This window comes from Heterodontus francisci, chromosome 5 (genome assembly GCF_036365525.1).
Source record: "Heterodontus francisci isolate sHetFra1 chromosome 5, sHetFra1.hap1, whole genome shotgun sequence".
Taxonomy (NCBI): Eukaryota; Metazoa; Chordata; class Chondrichthyes; order Heterodontiformes; family Heterodontidae; genus Heterodontus; species Heterodontus francisci.
Window position 1 is genome coordinate 29,516,337 of NC_090375.1, and position 16,648 is coordinate 29,532,984.

At 40.9% G+C, this 16,648-nt stretch overlaps 1 protein-coding gene across 3 annotated transcripts in view; it reads right to left on the reverse strand.

The window, feature by feature from the left end:
- Window positions 1-2,707: 2,707 nt before the first annotated feature.
- ankrd12 (ankyrin repeat domain 12) overlaps window positions 2,708-16,648 on the reverse strand; it is a 230,051-nt gene continuing 216,110 nt past the window's right edge. For all 3 annotated transcript variants that reach the window (XM_068031263.1, XM_068031264.1, XM_068031262.1), the window contains exons 10-13: window positions 12,965-13,063; window positions 7,464-7,607; window positions 7,228-7,323; window positions 2,708-4,488 (exon numbers count right to left, since the gene is read on the reverse strand). In XM_068031263.1, the coding sequence (XP_067887364.1) occupies window positions 4,303-4,488; window positions 7,228-7,323; window positions 7,464-7,607; window positions 12,965-13,063 (525 nt within the window). In that variant the 3' untranslated portion in view covers window positions 2,708-4,302. The remainder of the gene's footprint in view (window positions 4,489-7,227; window positions 7,324-7,463; window positions 7,608-12,964; window positions 13,064-16,648) is intronic.

The window sequence follows — 16,648 nt, forward strand, 5'->3', positions numbered from 1 at the left end:
TAAACCTGCAATTTACAGGACTGCTCCAGTTTTTTTTTTAAAGACAAGTTTCTTGATGCCGGGAAGGCCCGGCTCAATATTGCCAGTGGCGGCAAGGCCTCATGGCAGCCCCCTCCCCGCCCACTGGCTACAGGAACCAAATGAAATATGTTAATTTATTAAAATAAATGAATTAAGTACTTACCCGCTCCCACTGTCCATTCCACAGCGATATTGCTGCTGGCACTCCCGCACCTTCGGATATCTGTTCAGAGATCCGATGTGGGATGCCGGTGGGGACGGGGCAGCAACTAAGTATTTCAATGGTGGGGGGGGGGGGGGGGGTGGTGGAGAGATAGAAAGAGAAAGCGGGGTCAAACTAATCTGATTGGTGTAGGGATGGTGGGAAGGAGTGAAATTAAAAGGTTATGAATTTTGATTTGGGGGGTGGTGGAGGAAGTCAGGTACACAAGTTAAGTATTTTGGGTGGGGGGGCGGGAAGAGGACAAGGAATGAATTGTACGGTTATTGGCAGGGGGTGGGGTGGGAGAGTGGCTAGAGATATTTAATTTTTAAAAAATAAAATTTAATTCAACATCTCTTCTCCAGTCGTTGGCTGTAGCAGTCTATAGGCTTGGAGGGTCCACAGTCGCAGACAGTTTCCAACTTGATGTTTTCTGGGGAGGGAGAGAGAGAGATGGAGAGAAAAGGAAGCACACAGCCTTCTAAACTTCTGTTTTTTCAGAGATGGACAGACGATCACATGGTTCTCTCAATCCCTTTGTTTTTAAATGAGATACAAGATTCAGAATTGGCTCCACAGGTTCTAGGATTCCAATATTTACACAGAGGGGTTTGCTCTTTCAAAGTCGATGTGTCAGGATGGTCTTGACTTTCATGCTAATGAAGCAATCCTAGGTAATTCAACTACTTACCGCAAGCCATGGTCTGGGTCCATGCTGCTCTACCTTCTGGCTCCAGGTGGATCTTTTGAATATTTAAATATGTTTCAGATGCAAATTGCGGTGGCCATCTTGGTTGCCAGTTTTTTAAAACAAAAGTTAGCTGCAAGATTTTTCTCCATTAAAAGTCTAATGCCAGTTTCCAACCGATGAAATTAATATTTCTCATTTGGCATATAGGGTTTTCTATCATTAGATAAAAGATTATGATTTGCAGAACAAAATCAAACACAAGAAAATACTTTTTGTGCAATCAAGCCTATATGTGATTATTCGATCATGGATACTGGTTCCCCAAATTTAAGCGTTCTTCCAGCTAAAACAAATAGGAATTGGTCATTTCTAGTTTAAAAGCAGACAATGAAACAATCCCTATTTCACTTGCACCGCCATCGATACAATTCCATTTAATTAACATGACCATTAAAATTTATTTAACAATATATTTACATGTATTTACATATTAATCAACAGGTAAATATTAAAATAAACAATTTACACTTTTAGAACTATAATTCAAAAAGCATTTGTGCTGAAAAAATAGGTTCTGCTGCAGATTTTACTTTAGGGTGTGGGGAAAGAGGGAGAAGAACAGGACACTGAAGATAACCTGGTAATGCATGCAATGCATCGTAAGTGTAATCTTGAACAGTTGCTGCAATGTAAAAAAGCAAACTCAAACACATGCCTAACAAACAAGGTCAAACCACAGCACACTACAATCAATATAAAACCAACTATCAATTGCAACTTTGGTCCATTGAAACATTAGACAATTAATGAGCTATACAATCAAAATAACTATATAATTTTCTTTATACATATTTTAAACAATATTGTTAAATACAATGTTATTTACATCTGCGTAATGATATGTATAAAATAACTTATTTTTTAAAAAAAAGACAAAATAATACATCTGTGCAGAATTTCCCCCCACCCCCAAAACAAGACATTCTATACAGTATTTAAGATCAGAACACATAACCGGGAAATGAAAAAGGCGACTATTTTTTTGTTACTAATTTGTCTGTTCTTTTTAAAATTCAATAAGTTTTATTCAGAGTACAGTGCTTGCCTCTTCATGGCAGTAAAGCATTAAAAGCCCCACAGTGTATTTTGTTAGGATACAACTGCTCATTAGGAAATATAATGGAGTCAAGCTATAATGTACTACTTGGGAGCCAGCCAAATAACAGGTTACAGTGAGGAACATGGTACAAGAATCATAAGGAAGTGAGGGAAAGGGGAAAAACATTGGAATAATGTCAGCATTTCGACTAAACTGCTTTTATATTGCTTTAGTTTGCTGGTATTGCCACTGGCTCCTGACATGCAAGCCTTGTACAGCTGGTGCCAACATCAAAGCAAGCAAATTGGATTCATTAAGGCCAATGATAGAGAACACTTTTTTTTTTAATACTGGCGTCTTCCCAACTGCAGGCCTCATCAAATGCAGTAAATTACTTTGGTCCTGCCGCTGAGCTATGCATTGGGAACTGGTGGTCAATTTCAGGGCTAAACAAGTGTAAAGGAAGCTTTAAAGAACCCCAGTCACCTCTCTAAAATAAAAGCAAAATACTGCGGATGCTGGAAATCTGAAATAAAAACAAGAAATGCTGGAACCACTCAGCAGGTCTGGCAGCATCTGTGAAAAGAGAAGCAGGGTTAACGTTTCGGGTCAGTGACCCTTCTTCGGAAGTTCCGAAGAAGGGTCACTGACCCGAAACGTTAACCCTGCTTCTCTTTTCACAGATGCTGCCAGACCTGCTGAGTGGTTCCAGCATTTCTTGTTTTTATCCCAGTCACCTCTCTCTCTCTGCCACTTCCTTCTCTTAGCTAAGAATATGGCTCACAAGACATCAAAGCCACTCCTTTGTTAACCCAGGGCGAGGACTGTTTGAGCAGTATAGCTAGCTCTACACATTTTCCCTGTCTTCTCAAGATTGTCCAACTGAGAATGGTAGACTTGCACAGCTTCTTTAACCACTTTTAACCAGAAGCCTGAGTCAAGATTGGAATTTGAACTTGTGCCTTGCATTTAATGGGCATATGCTCTAAACTTTTCGCTGCTTGGATGATGATTTTATAAAACAAGTGTGATAATGAACAAAGTGGCAGTAGCAGAACAAGATACAAAATATTGCTGGGAGAATGTTTTCCTTTAAATCAAAGTGTTCTACAACCATCATTGCAAATTGGTGAACGGAGCAAATAATGAACATCTATAGCAGAGCAAGTAGCTCAAGAAAGGTATGTCCAATCTGTAATCCTTAAGCTAAATGTTGCTCCTGAACCCCAGCAACTTAGGCCCATTTGTGTCTTTTGGTAGTTTGCGCCATCTGAATTTTGAAAGCTTGGAAGTTTGGAAGGGATTGTTCTCAACAATGGTGTCTGACTTGAAAATACATTGTAACAACTGATCTGTTACCAACACCTTGAGATGAGAAAATTAATGGGAATGCGAATTCAAACGTCCTTTGAGCTTGCTCACCCAAGGTTCCTTCACATGCACGTACATGGCCGACAAAGACATACACTTGGACAGCCCTAGTTTAAAGAGGCCTGGAAAGTTTTTTTTTAAGTTAAGTTGGTGAAAGGAGACTGAAGTGCTTAAAACAATAAGGTGAATAATCTGAACAAAGTGCAAGCATGTAAACAGAGAAAGTTTTTAAATACCATTAATTTCTGAAACATTTACAAATCCAGCAAGTGCCTCTTAATGCAGTAGTTTTTGTTTTGAATTGAAAGATACAGTAAAGTATGGTATTTTCTTTGAAATTACACAAATTTAGGTTCCCGTTGAGAATGTTATCCCAAAACAGATCTCTATATTTTAAAGATGAAAAGCCTATGGTATTTTAAGCCAATGTGTAATATTATAAATGAGGCAGCACTCTGCCTGAGTGCTACTGTGAGGTTCTACTGTACCATGAATTCCTTCTTGGGAACAAAGTATCACTTGTCTATGTCCCTATCACCTTGCAGCTGCCAGCGCTGCTGGTGTGAACGTAACGTAGCATATGCAGCAAATGCCCCCATCTTGTAAACTTTAAAGTATAGGCAGATATTAAAATGAATGACACCTATTTATCAGCTACAACTGTTATACTACTGAAATGCAGTAGTGGTTTCTGGTAAACAGTGATGGAAAGTCACAGTGCGTTAGTGCTGAATCTTATTATGCAGGAATGGTACTGCACCTTCATTGCCATAAGCACCCATATCCTCAATTCCTCACTTATCTTCAAAGTGCTCTGGAACAAATACACAAGCCTGTCTGTAACTGTCCTGTATCATTCAGCAGTGACTAATGAAATCATTTTATGCACTTGCTAATACCTTCAAAACACATGCACAATCATATAGGTGTCAAGTCAAAGTCATCATTGACATCAACAAGAGGGATGTAAAATTCAGGAATCTCAAATATGCTCAAAGATTTGTGTGAAGAAGGATCGAGCTCTTGTAGTTTAAGCTGCCACTCTAGTCTTTGCACTGCATTCATTGCTGCAGCTTCGTGCTGCTGTCTCATGAGAAGGCATGTCTGTAATATATTAGTTTAAAAAAGTGTTAATTACAAGGTGAAATTAAAAGGCATAATTTAGACTACTCAATTAACCAAACAATTTGGCCAAAATTTTATTAAAACATTGCATTTTCAAATATCTTAATGTTCTGGAAATACAAGATTATTTTAGTTTGGAATTTTGTTCAACTATCTTACCCTTAAGCAAATTGTACCAAGCGTCTAAAAACCTCACTCTTCATCTTCTCTACTTACAAAATTTCCCTCTAGATTCTCAAATATAGAGATATTTTGCTGTATTTGTTTTTCAAAATCATTAGTACATATATGCAGCGAAGACTGCATAAAAAGGAACCTGAACCTAAAAGTTAAAGCTCAGTGTTCCAATGGAAATTTTAAGTTTGCTTAGAACAAGCATTCGGACGATGGTGCTGCAGTAAGCTGCACGAACACTCTGCGCCACGGAGTGGTAGAAGGCAGGTTTTTAGTTTTAGAGATACAGCACTGAAACAGGCCCTTCGGCCCACCGAGTCTGTGCCGACCATCAACCACCCATTTATACTAATCCTACACTAATTCCATATTCCTACCACATCCCCACCTGTCCCTATATTTCCCTACCACCTACCTATACTAGGGGCAATTTATAATGGCCAATTTACCTATCAACCTGCAAGTCTTTGGCATGTGGGAGGAAACCGGAGCACCCGGAGGAAACCCACGCAGACACAGGGAGAACTTACAAACTCCACACAGGCAGTACCCAGAATTGAACCCGGGTCACTGGTGGTCTGCATCACTTTCCAGAGTTCCATTCTCAACAACGTTCAATGGTAACTTGCAATCAGAAATAAGGCCTTCTCCAAAGAGAGGGAAAGAAGGAAAACTGGGATGAGTCTTGAGGCTGCTTACAAAGCTCCGAAGGTCAGTTACACAGCAATATTAGTACAGCCTTGAAACAGGTAATTGGGAAATGGTACTTAGCCCTGGGAGACCCAAGTAAAGGAGGGAAAATACAATTAAAAATGTTTTTTTGAAACTCTTTTTAATTAAATCAGCTTTGTTTTAGCACGGTCAGCTCCCTTATGTACTGACAGTTTATAAAAAGAGGTAAATAGACAAGAATAGAACAAATAAATCATTCATATATCCTGATCTAAAGCTATAGGGAAATGTGACAAGAATTGATCTGCCTCATTGCAGTGGCTGGACATTCAGTTCTCAGGCACAGTGATGAGCAAAGGGACAGAGACAGAGCCTCAGTGCGCTTCTCTGGGAGCATGAGCCTCCCTGAAGATACATCATGGATACCCCTCTATTGTGTATACAATTACTGTTAAATGTTCCAGTAAGCATGAACACAGACTTATCTGCCTTTCTTTACTCTTAGAGGATTTCTTTTAATGCTCTCTATATATTTCATAACTGTCCACTTGTTTCGGTACTAGAACTTTACTTTTTTTTTTAGTTAGTACTCTCCTCCAGAATCCAAAGTAAACCTTTGTGGAAGTTCACTGGTTACTTTACCACTGGGCTGTAGACAGAGCTTTCCCACCTCATTCTTCTTCCACTTCAACTTTCTATTGCTGGCCTAATTCTTTACAAGTAAAGCATCACCCAAATTCATCTGAAACTTAATTTACGTTCACTTACTCTCTTGTAAGAAAGTGAGGGGGATGAAATGTGAGCCATAGGTTTTTGAGAACTCTGTATCCACTACAGGGGTACAGCTTTAAGAAACTATAACATTTCAGAATGACCAAGGCAAGTCAATATAGCTTTAAGAAATCTTTTAAGGCAATTTAGGTTAATCAGGAACAATTCTCAGCCTAGAAGGATAAAAACCTGGCAAATGGTTGAGTTGTGGAGAGGCTCAGGATGAAGGAACTAAGTTTGAGAATTTATATTCTGAAAGGTAATCCTGGTTACAGTTTTGGTCATCTTTCCACTTAAAGACAGAACAGAACCATTTCCTTGCCATTTAATTTTACATGCTGGGATGTTCCTGATTGACCTTAACTGCCTTCAAAGATTTCTTCAAGTTATACTCTCCTGATCATTTTGATATACAATTCCTATGTCTGTACAATGAATACAGAGCTCTCAAAAGCCTATGGTGCACACATTGTCCCTCTCACTATGTCCTACATAGTTAGCCCTCCAAAGAACTCTAAAATAAAAGCAAAATACTGCAGATGCTGGAAATCTGAAATAAAAACAAAGTGCTGGAAATACTCGGCAGGTCAGACAGCATCTGTGGAAAGAGAAGCAGAATTAACGTTTCAGGTCTGTGACCTTTCATCAGAACAGTGCAGAGTTCTGATGTAAGGTCACAGACCTGAAACGTTAACTCTGCTTCTCTCGCCAAAGATGACCTGCTGAGTATTTCCAGCACTTTGTTTTTACTCCAAAGAACTCCAGCTGATTAATGAGTCATGACATTTGTTCTAATCCATGCTGACTATGTACCATGTGTTTTGTGGTCGTTAGATGAATATTCCATTTAATGCTTTAAAGCACTTTTCCCCCACTATGGATAATACTCTAACTGTTCTGTAATTTCTTACTCTTCTTTCCTTGAATATCAGGATAACATTTAATTCCAGATATAACACTCATGCTTATGGAGCTCCTAAAACATTAATCAGGGTCTTAATTCTCACTTTAGAGTATGTCTGAACAGCTCTCGCTAGAAGTAGCATTTCATTATAGGGTATTTATTACACCTTATTTAAATACCTCCTGAAGGAAACTTACCTTTAATTTATCAAACTTATCATCTACATCCTGCAACCACGACATAAATTGACGTGCATTGAATCGATCCCTCACCGATGTTTTGTTTTCATCACCCTAAAGCAAAGATTTTACAATAATTTGTAAAACAGCTTTTCAAGGACATTTAATCAAAACATTCTTTCTTCAATGTTAGTTCAAAGGACGATACATCTATTTCATGCAAATCCCTCCAAAATCCCAATTTTCCTCTTCACCTGAGGGTCCTGAGGCATATTGTAAACTTCTGCATCCAGAAGCACAGTACAGGCACTAAAAGGCAAAGTTTGATTTGCTAGTGTCCTTGCTGCACGGTAATGGACTCTCAGAACTTCCTGCTCATTTGACATAATGAGCTTCTCCTGAAAGTAAACACAAAGGATACACTTAGAAGAACAAAAGTAATTCAACATTTAGAAGAACAAAAGTAATGCAACTACTCCCTCAGTAATGTAGTTATGCACATTTTACCTTTGTACTTTGCGATACCAATAAGCTTTTGGGCATTTTTACTGTTGTGCAATTTCAACCAACATTCACATAGTTAGTGAAAATATTTTAAACCAATCCAGTATCTGACAAGAAGAATTTGCTCACAGGTTTGGTTAAAAACATAATGGTCCGGATTTTAAGGTAGAAATAACAGTGAGGCTAACAGCGCTCACCACTACTAAAGTGTAACTCAGACAGCAACTTCTGGTGACTGTACATGCGCAGTTAAATGCGGAAATCAGGAAGTTGCATTCCACGTTTCCCTGCTCTTCCAAAGGCTGCATCATACCGGCATCTTGTGACTCGACATTTAAACACATGGAACAGCTTAAAATTGCTGTATTTACATGATATTTACCACTAAAAGTGCCAAAGTTCGAGTAAATTTTTTAATGGCATATTAAGTCTCAATTACTGCCAAACAACCTCTCTGGCACTGAAAATGAACCAACAAGCATGGAGTTTCATTCTTTCAACTTTTAATTAAAGTTGGAGATTAAAAAAAAATATATTTCTTTTACTTTTTCTTTGTGCCCCTTATCTCTCAGTCCCATCTTTCTTTCCCCGTGTTTATTTAACTTTCTGTACACGAGTTGGCATTGAATTAAATATTTTTAACTGACCCTCCTTAATTCAGACACTGCACTGCTCGTTAACGATTCTTCAATCAATTGATCTCCTGTACAGGGCACTGCACCAAAATGGCTTGCTAATCACAGCAAGATCCAATGCAAAAGGCCATAAAAATTTTGTCAGCAAGTTTAATGAACAGCTAGTGCCATTCTTTCGCTAATGACATCAAAATCCAGCTCAACGAATTCATGAGTTTATTTAAAGACAGATGTGAGCAAGTACAGTTTCTAGCTCACCAAGAGCAAGTCAGAAGTTTAGAATGTGGTGGCAGGCTGTTTTCAGAAGGACATAGAAACATAGAAAATAGGAGCAGGAGTAGGCCATTCTATATGATCATGGCTGATCATCCAACTCAGTAACCTGAACCCGCTTTCGCCCCATACCCTTTGATCCCTTTAGACCCAAGAGCTATATCTAACTCCTTCTTGAAAACATACAATGTTTTGGCCTCAACTGCTTTCTGTGGTAGCGAATTCCACAGGCTCACCACTCTCTGCGTGAAGAAATTTCTCAACTCAGTCCTGAAAGGTTTACCCCGTAACCTTAGACTATGACCCCTGGTTCTGGACTCCCCCACCATCGGGAACATCCTTCCTGCATCTACCCTGTCAAGTCCTGTTAGAATTTTATAGGTTTCTAGGAGATCCCCCCTCACTCATCTGAACTCGAGTCTACAATCCTAACTGACTCAATCTCTCCTCATACGTCAGTCCAGCCATCCCAGGAATCAGCCCGGTAAACCTTCGGCGCACTCCCTCTATAGCAAGAACATCCTTCCTCAGATAAGGAGGCCAAAACTGCACACAATATTCCAGGTGTGGCCTCACCAAGGCCCTGTATAATTGCAGCAAGACATCCCTGCTCCTGTACTCGAATCCTCTCGCTATGAAGGCCAACATAACTATTTGCCTTTTTTATCGCCTGTTGGACCTGCATGCTTACCTTCAGCGACTGGTGTACGAGAACACCCAGGTCTCGCTGCATATTCCCCTCTCTCAGTTTATAGCCATTCAGATAATAATCTGCCTTCCTGTTTTTGCTACCAAAGTGAATAACCTCACATTTATCCACATTATACTGCATCTGCAGTGCATTTGCCCACTCACTCAACTTGTCCAAATCACTCTGAAGTCTCTCTGCATCCTCCTCACAACTCACCCTCCCACCCAGTTTTGTGTCATCTGCAAATTTGGAGATATTACATTTATTTTCCTCATCTAAATCATTAATCTATTTTGTAAAAAGCTGGGGTCCTAGCACCGATCCCTGTGGTACCCCACTAGTCACTGCCTGCCATTTGGAAAAAGACCCATTTATCCCTACTCTTTGTTTCCTGTCTGCCAACCAATTTTCTATCCACTGTAATACACTACCCCCAATCCCATGAGTTTTAATTTTACACGCTAATCTCTTATGTGGGACTTTGTTGAAAGTCCAAATAAACCACATCCACTGGCTCCCCCTCATCAACTCTACTAGTTACATCCTCGAAGAATTCTAGTAGATTTGTCAAGCATGATATCCCTTTCGTAAATCCATGCTGACTCTGCCCGATTCTACCACTGCTCTGCTACAAAATCTTTGATAATGGACTCTAGAATTTTCCCCACTACCGACGTCAGGCTGACTGGTCTATAATTCCCTGTTTTCTCTCAACCTCCCTTTTTAAATAGTGGGGTTACATTAGCTACCCTCTAATCTGTAGGAACTGTTCCAGTGTCTACAGAATCTTGAAAGATGACCACCAACGCATCCACTATTTCTAGGTCCACTTCCTTAAGTACTCTGGGATGCATACCATCAGGCCCTGGGGATTTATCGGCCTTCAATCCCATCAATTTCCCCAACACCATTTCTCTACTAATACGGATTTCCTTCAGTTCCTCTCTCTCTCTCACTAAGCCCTGTGTTCCCCAACATTTCTGGTATGATATTTGTGTCCTCCTTTGTGAAGACAGAACCAAAGAATGCATTTAGTTGGTCAACCATTTCTTTACTCCCCATAATAAATTACCCTGTTTCTGACTGTAAGGGGCCTACATTTGTCTTCACCAATCTTTTTCTCTTCACACACCTATAGAAACTTTTACAGTCAGTTTTTATGTTCCCCGCAAGCTTGCTCTTGTACTCTATTTTCCCCTTCTTAATCAATCCCTTGGTCCTCCTTTGCTCAGGTCTGTTGTTTTTTCTGGTGAATTTATATACCTCTTCTATCTAATGCTATCTCTAATATCCCTTGTAAGCCATGGTTTGGCTACCTTCCCCGTTTTACTTCTGCGCCAGACAGGAATAAACAATTATAAAATAAAAACAAGAAATGCTGGAAATACTCAGCAGGTCTGGCAGCATCTGTGGAGAGAGAAGCAGAGTTAACGTTTCAGGTCAGTGACCCTTCTTCAGATAACAATAACAGATAACAGGAACAAACAATTGTTGCAGTTCATCCATGCACTCTTTAAATGTTTGCCATTGCCTATCCACCGTCATCCCTTTATGTAACGTTTCCCAATCCGTCATAGCCAACTCGTGCCTCATACCTTCGTAGTTTCCTTTACTTCAGGACCCTAGTTTCAGAATCAACTACGCCACTCTCCATCTTGATGAAGAATTCTATCATATTATGGTCGCTCACCCCCAAGGGGTCTCGCACAACTCGACTGTCAATTATTCCTCTCTCATTACACAATACCCAGTCTAGGATGGCCTGTTCTCTAGTTGGTTCCTCAACGTATTGGTCCAGAAAACCATTCCGTATACACTCCAAGAATTCCTCCTCTACGGTACTGACTAATTTCATTTGCCCAATCTATATGCAGACTAAAATCACCCATAATTACTGATGTTCCTTTATCACATGCATCTCTAACTTCCTGTTTAATGCCATTTCCAACATCACTACAGTTTGGGGGTCTATATACAAACCCCACTAATGTTTTTTGCCCCTTAGTGTTTCTCAGCTCCACCCATACAGATTCCACATTGTCACAGCTAATATCTTTCCTCACTATTGCATTCATTTCCTCTTTAACCAGCAATGCAACTCCACCGCTTTTTGCTTTTTGTCTGTCCTTCCTAAACACCGAATATCCCTGGATGTTCATTTTCCATCCCTGGTCACCTAGCAGCCATGTCTCTGTAATCAAGACTATATCATGCCCGTTTACATCTATTTGCAAGATTAATTCATCCAATTTATTGCGAATGCTCCATGCATTAAGGCACAAATCCTTAAGGCTTGTCTTCTTAACATTACTTGTCCTCTTCCCACTATTTTTCACTGTGGCCCTTGATTTCTCTGCCCATCACTTTTCTTATTCCCCTTACTGTCTTTTGTTCTTGTCTTTGATCTCCCCTCCTCCGACTCCTTGCAAAGGTTCCCATCCCCCTGCCATTTTCGTTTAAACCCTCCCCAACCACTTCAGCAAATACTCCCCCGAGGACATCAGTCCCAGTCCTGCCCAGGTGTAACCCGTCCAGTTTGTACTGGTTCCACCTCCCCCAGAACCGGTCCCAATGTCCCAGGAATCTAAAACCCTCCCTCTCACACCATCTCTTCAGCCACGTATTCATCAGATATATCCTGCTATTTCTACTCTGACTAGCACGTGGCACTGGTAGTAATCCTGAGATCACAACCTTTGAGGTCCTGCTTTTCAACTTACTTCCTAGCTCCCTATATTCTGCTTTTAGGACCTCATCCTTCTTTTTCACCTATGTCGTTTGTACCAATGTGTACCATGACCACTGGCTGTTTACCCTCCCCCTTCAGAATGTCCAGTAACCGCTCTGAGACATCCTTGACCCTAGCACCAGGAGGCAACATACCATCCTGGAGTCTCTTTTGCTGCCACAGAAACACCTATCTATTCCCCTTACAATTGAATCCCCTTTAACTATTGCATTCCCACACTTGTTACTCCTCCCCTGTGCAGCAGAGCCAACCGTGGTGCAACAAATTGGGCTGTTGCTGCTTTCCCCACCGAGAGGCCATTCCCCCAAACAGTATCCAAGGCACTATATCTGTTTTGCAGGGGAATAGCGACAGGAGATTCCTGAACTGCAGGCCTGGTCCTCTTGCTCTGCCTGGTGGTCACCCATTCCCCTCCTGCCTGTGGAGTCTGAGCCTACGATGTGACCACCTCGCTGCAGCTAGAGACACTTCCTGCACACATGCCAGTCCCGCGCACTGGAAATGTCCCCGGCTTCCGACATGGAGCAAGAGGAGCACATCATGGCTTTGAGCTCTCCTGCCATGACTTAACCCTTTAAATTAACCTTTTGGAAGATCTTAATGTAAATAATATCAATTATTCTCAGGCCCTTCTTCCCTTGTCCTCGTTAGTACAGAAGTCCCTAAAAAAAAAACTACTTACTATATATGAAAAAAACTGTAAACCTTTAAAACCTTTCTTACCTTAGATACTTATATTTAATATTTAAGGATATAGTTTCAAAGCCATGCTTTGGGTAGGTTCTAAGTTAATGTGGTTTATGCCTGGCTCTCAAAACAACAGGTTATAGTGATAGGTTTTAAAATAAGCATCGTTCAAGACAAAAGAGCTTCAATGCTCAAAAATCCCTTAAAAAAACGTACCCGTTCAATACTATGCTGTAATCGAAGCTTCATACGTATAACTTCATGTTGCCTGAAGAGTTCTTTCAGTGCTTCAGACAATGATGGAGGGGGAGTTATCTAAAAAGAAACCCATAGTAATCAATATTAATACAAATGTTGCAACTTGAAACCATTTTATCAGTTCATGCTGGTAAAATTCACCAAAAGTAACACTTCTCTGTTACTCTTTTAATTGATAAATCATTTACCAGGTAATGACTCACTTGCTGCAAATACCAGAAATTGGCCATGAATAAAGTAGCAGCATCTTCTATATACCATCAACACCCTGGAGGTTAACATTGACCAGAAACTGAACTCGACTAGCCATATAAATACTGTGGCTACACGAGGTGGTCAGAAACTGGGAATTCTGTGGCGACGAATTCACCTCCTGACTCCCCAAAGCCTGACCACCATCTACAACACACAAGTCAGGAATATGATCGAACACTCTCCACTTGCCTGGATGAATGCAGCTCCAACAACACTCAATAAACTCAACACCATTCAGGACAAAGCAGCCTGCTGAATCAACATTCCATCCACCAGCTTAAACATTCATTCCCTCCAACACCAGCGTATAGTGGCAGCAGTGTGTACCATATATAAGATGCACAGCAGCAACTCACCAAAGCTTCTTCAACAGCACATTCCAAACCCGCAACTTATACCACCTAGAAGCGCAAAGGCAGCAGAAGCAGGGGAACGCACCACTTGCAAGTTCCCCTCCAAGCCACACGCCATCCTGACTTGGAACTATAATCGCTGTTTCTTCACAGTCACTGGGTCAAAACCTGGAGCTTCCTTCCTAACAGCGATTCCTAACAGAACTATGGGTGTGTACCTGCACCAGATGGACTTGCAGCAGTTCAAGAAGGCAGCTCACCACCATCTGCTCAAGGACAACAAATGCGAGCCTTACCAGTGACGCTCACATCCCATGAAAGTATAAAAAATGATCCCTGCTGCCCTAATCCTGAATTTGCATCTTTGTCTAGTTCCTCTTTTATGTCCCTTCATGTGCTCTCCAAGCTTATCTTGTCCATGAGACCCACTTCCTGCTCCTTCAACCCTATTCTCACTAAACTGACCATCCAACTTCCCCTCCTGGTCCTCATTGTTCTTGGTTCTCCCACTTCAAGTGTTGTCCTTCTCTCTTTTAAAGCTGCCATCACATCTCTTCTCAAAAAAACAACGCTTGACCCCATTGTCCGTGCAATGACTGCACCATCTCCAACTTCCCTACCTGCTCTAAAGTCCGTGAACATGTTGTCACCTCCTGAATCCGTGCTCATCTTTCCTGGAACTACTTGTTTGCTGCCGCTCATTGGTATCATCCGAAAGCACAGTGTTAGTATTCACATGTACGGTGTTATGAAAGTGCTTCTATTTTTTAAAATTTTCTTTGAGGACTCTTATTTTAGAATTATGGACATTGGTTCATTTGGGAAAACTGAAAAGATTCCATAGATGTGTTTTTTTCTAAACAAGGGTCACTGAGAGGTCTTGTTTGAAAACAAACCTTTGCTGGATGTCACATGTCTTAAACTCAATAAACAGAAACCTTGGTGACTTGGGGAAGATGTTTACAGAGAACTGACATTCAGGATTTATGGTGGTCAGGCGGTTTCGCTTTTGGGATATTGTTTTGGTTCAGTTGGGGTGTGGATTGTGTTGAAAGCAGTTGGGTTTGTAGCCTGCTGAAAAACACCCAGCTCCTCTTTCTCTACCTCTTTCGAAAAAAACTGCGAATCCAGCGTGTGAGAGCGAAAACCCTGATGACGCATTTCTCCTGAGAAGCAACTGGAAAGCCTGCCAGATTACTTTTCAACGCCACCTGAAAAGAACTGCTCCAGAAGAGATCCCAGAAACCTGTCTATGTGCACTCGGATGCCAGACTGTATGCCATTTTGGGACACATCTCATCCTTTTTCTTCAAGAATTAGCAAGCCCTTTTTGTCTTTTTTGGGTAAAAGACCTCCGCAGAGAAAGTAGTTCTTTTTTTTTCTTTAACCTGTGTGTGTGCGTGTGTTGGGTATTTAAAAAGGGAACTTTCATTTTTCAATCTGTGTGCAAATGCTTTGACCACTCTAGAAAAGGAGGACTTATCCTCGACTGATTTGAGAAACTTAACAAAGGTTAGGCTAATAGCATTGGCGGAAAAATTGGAGTTAAGTTGAAACCAGGAGTTAAGAAAGGAGACATAATTGAAGTAATAACAGCATTTGAAATTGGAAGAAGGAAAAGGCAATCCAGATGATAATTCATTTGAATTAGCTAGGATCCAGTTGCAGATAAAGCAGCTTGAAAAAGAAGAAATGGAAACTTGAGCTTGAACAGAAAGGAGAATTGGCAATGAATAAACTTGAACTTGAAAGAGAGGAAAGGGCAAAAGAACTACCATTTAAAAGGAAGCAAGCAGAGCAGCAGGAAAGAGAAAGAGAAAAAGAGAAGGAAGGGAATTTGAATTAAAAAAGCTGGAACTAAGACAAAAGAATGGCCTTGACTCCAGCCCAGGACCCCCAGTGGAGAGCTGTTTAAATTTGTGCAAGTTTTCCTGAAGTTTGAGGAAAGTGACGTAGAGACATTTTTTCCAATTCTTTTGAAAAGACAGATGAAATGGCCGAAGGAAAGCTGGACACTGCTCATGCAAAGCAAGTTGATGGGCAAAGCTCATGAAGTTTATGCCATGCTTTCTGAGGAAGCTTCTGCAGATTATGAGATGGCAAAGAAGGCTATTCTCGCTGAAGCTTATAGGCAGAAATTTCGGAACTTCCGGAGACAACCTGGGCAAACTTTTATAGAATTTGAGAGGGTAAAGCAAATTAATTTTGGATGCAGGTGCTAAAGGTAGAGGCCACATATGAGAACATTAGGGAAATATTTCTCCTGGAAAAATTTTAAAATTCACTCCCTTCATTAGTAAGAACCCATGTAGAGAACCAGAGGGTTTCAACAGCTAGACAGGCATCTGAGATCACTGATGATTATGAGCTTGTTTACACTCCCAAACTCTTTGTCCGTCATCACCACAAACCTGAGGGGACAGAAGGTGACAGGGTGAATGTAAAGCAAATAGCTGGGGACAAGAAGGGACAACTGGGAATGCCCTGGGATCTCCTCCTCAGGCCAGAAAGGAAGATGCTGAGGGTGGAAGTGAGGTCCGAACGCTGAAGTGTTTCCATTGCCACTCGGTGGGACACCTTCGTGCAGAATGTTGGAAGTTGTGAGGTAAACCCATGGGACTTATTGGGGTACACAAGGCCAATGCAGAAAAAGGGGAACTGACAGAGAGTACGACAGATCAGACTGTCACTCTGACTGCAGCTGTAAGGTCAAGTGCAAAAACTGCTGTGAGTGCGGGGGACGTGAACAAGATAGCTGAGAGTTAAAGGGAATTCTTGTCAAAAGGAAAAGTAACTCCTTATCCCTTAAGTTAGGCAGGTAAACATATAGTTATACTTGAGGATACAGGAGCTACCCTTTTTGCTGAGAAAAGGCATAACTTTTCCACCAGAGAGCGCACTGAATGCCAAGGTTTTTGCATATGGTATCGACAGGGAGTATATACCCGTACCTTTGTATCGGATGCACCTGGAGTGTGACCTAATGTCTGGAATGGTAACAATAGCTGTCGTCCATAGTTTGCCTGTAGATGGA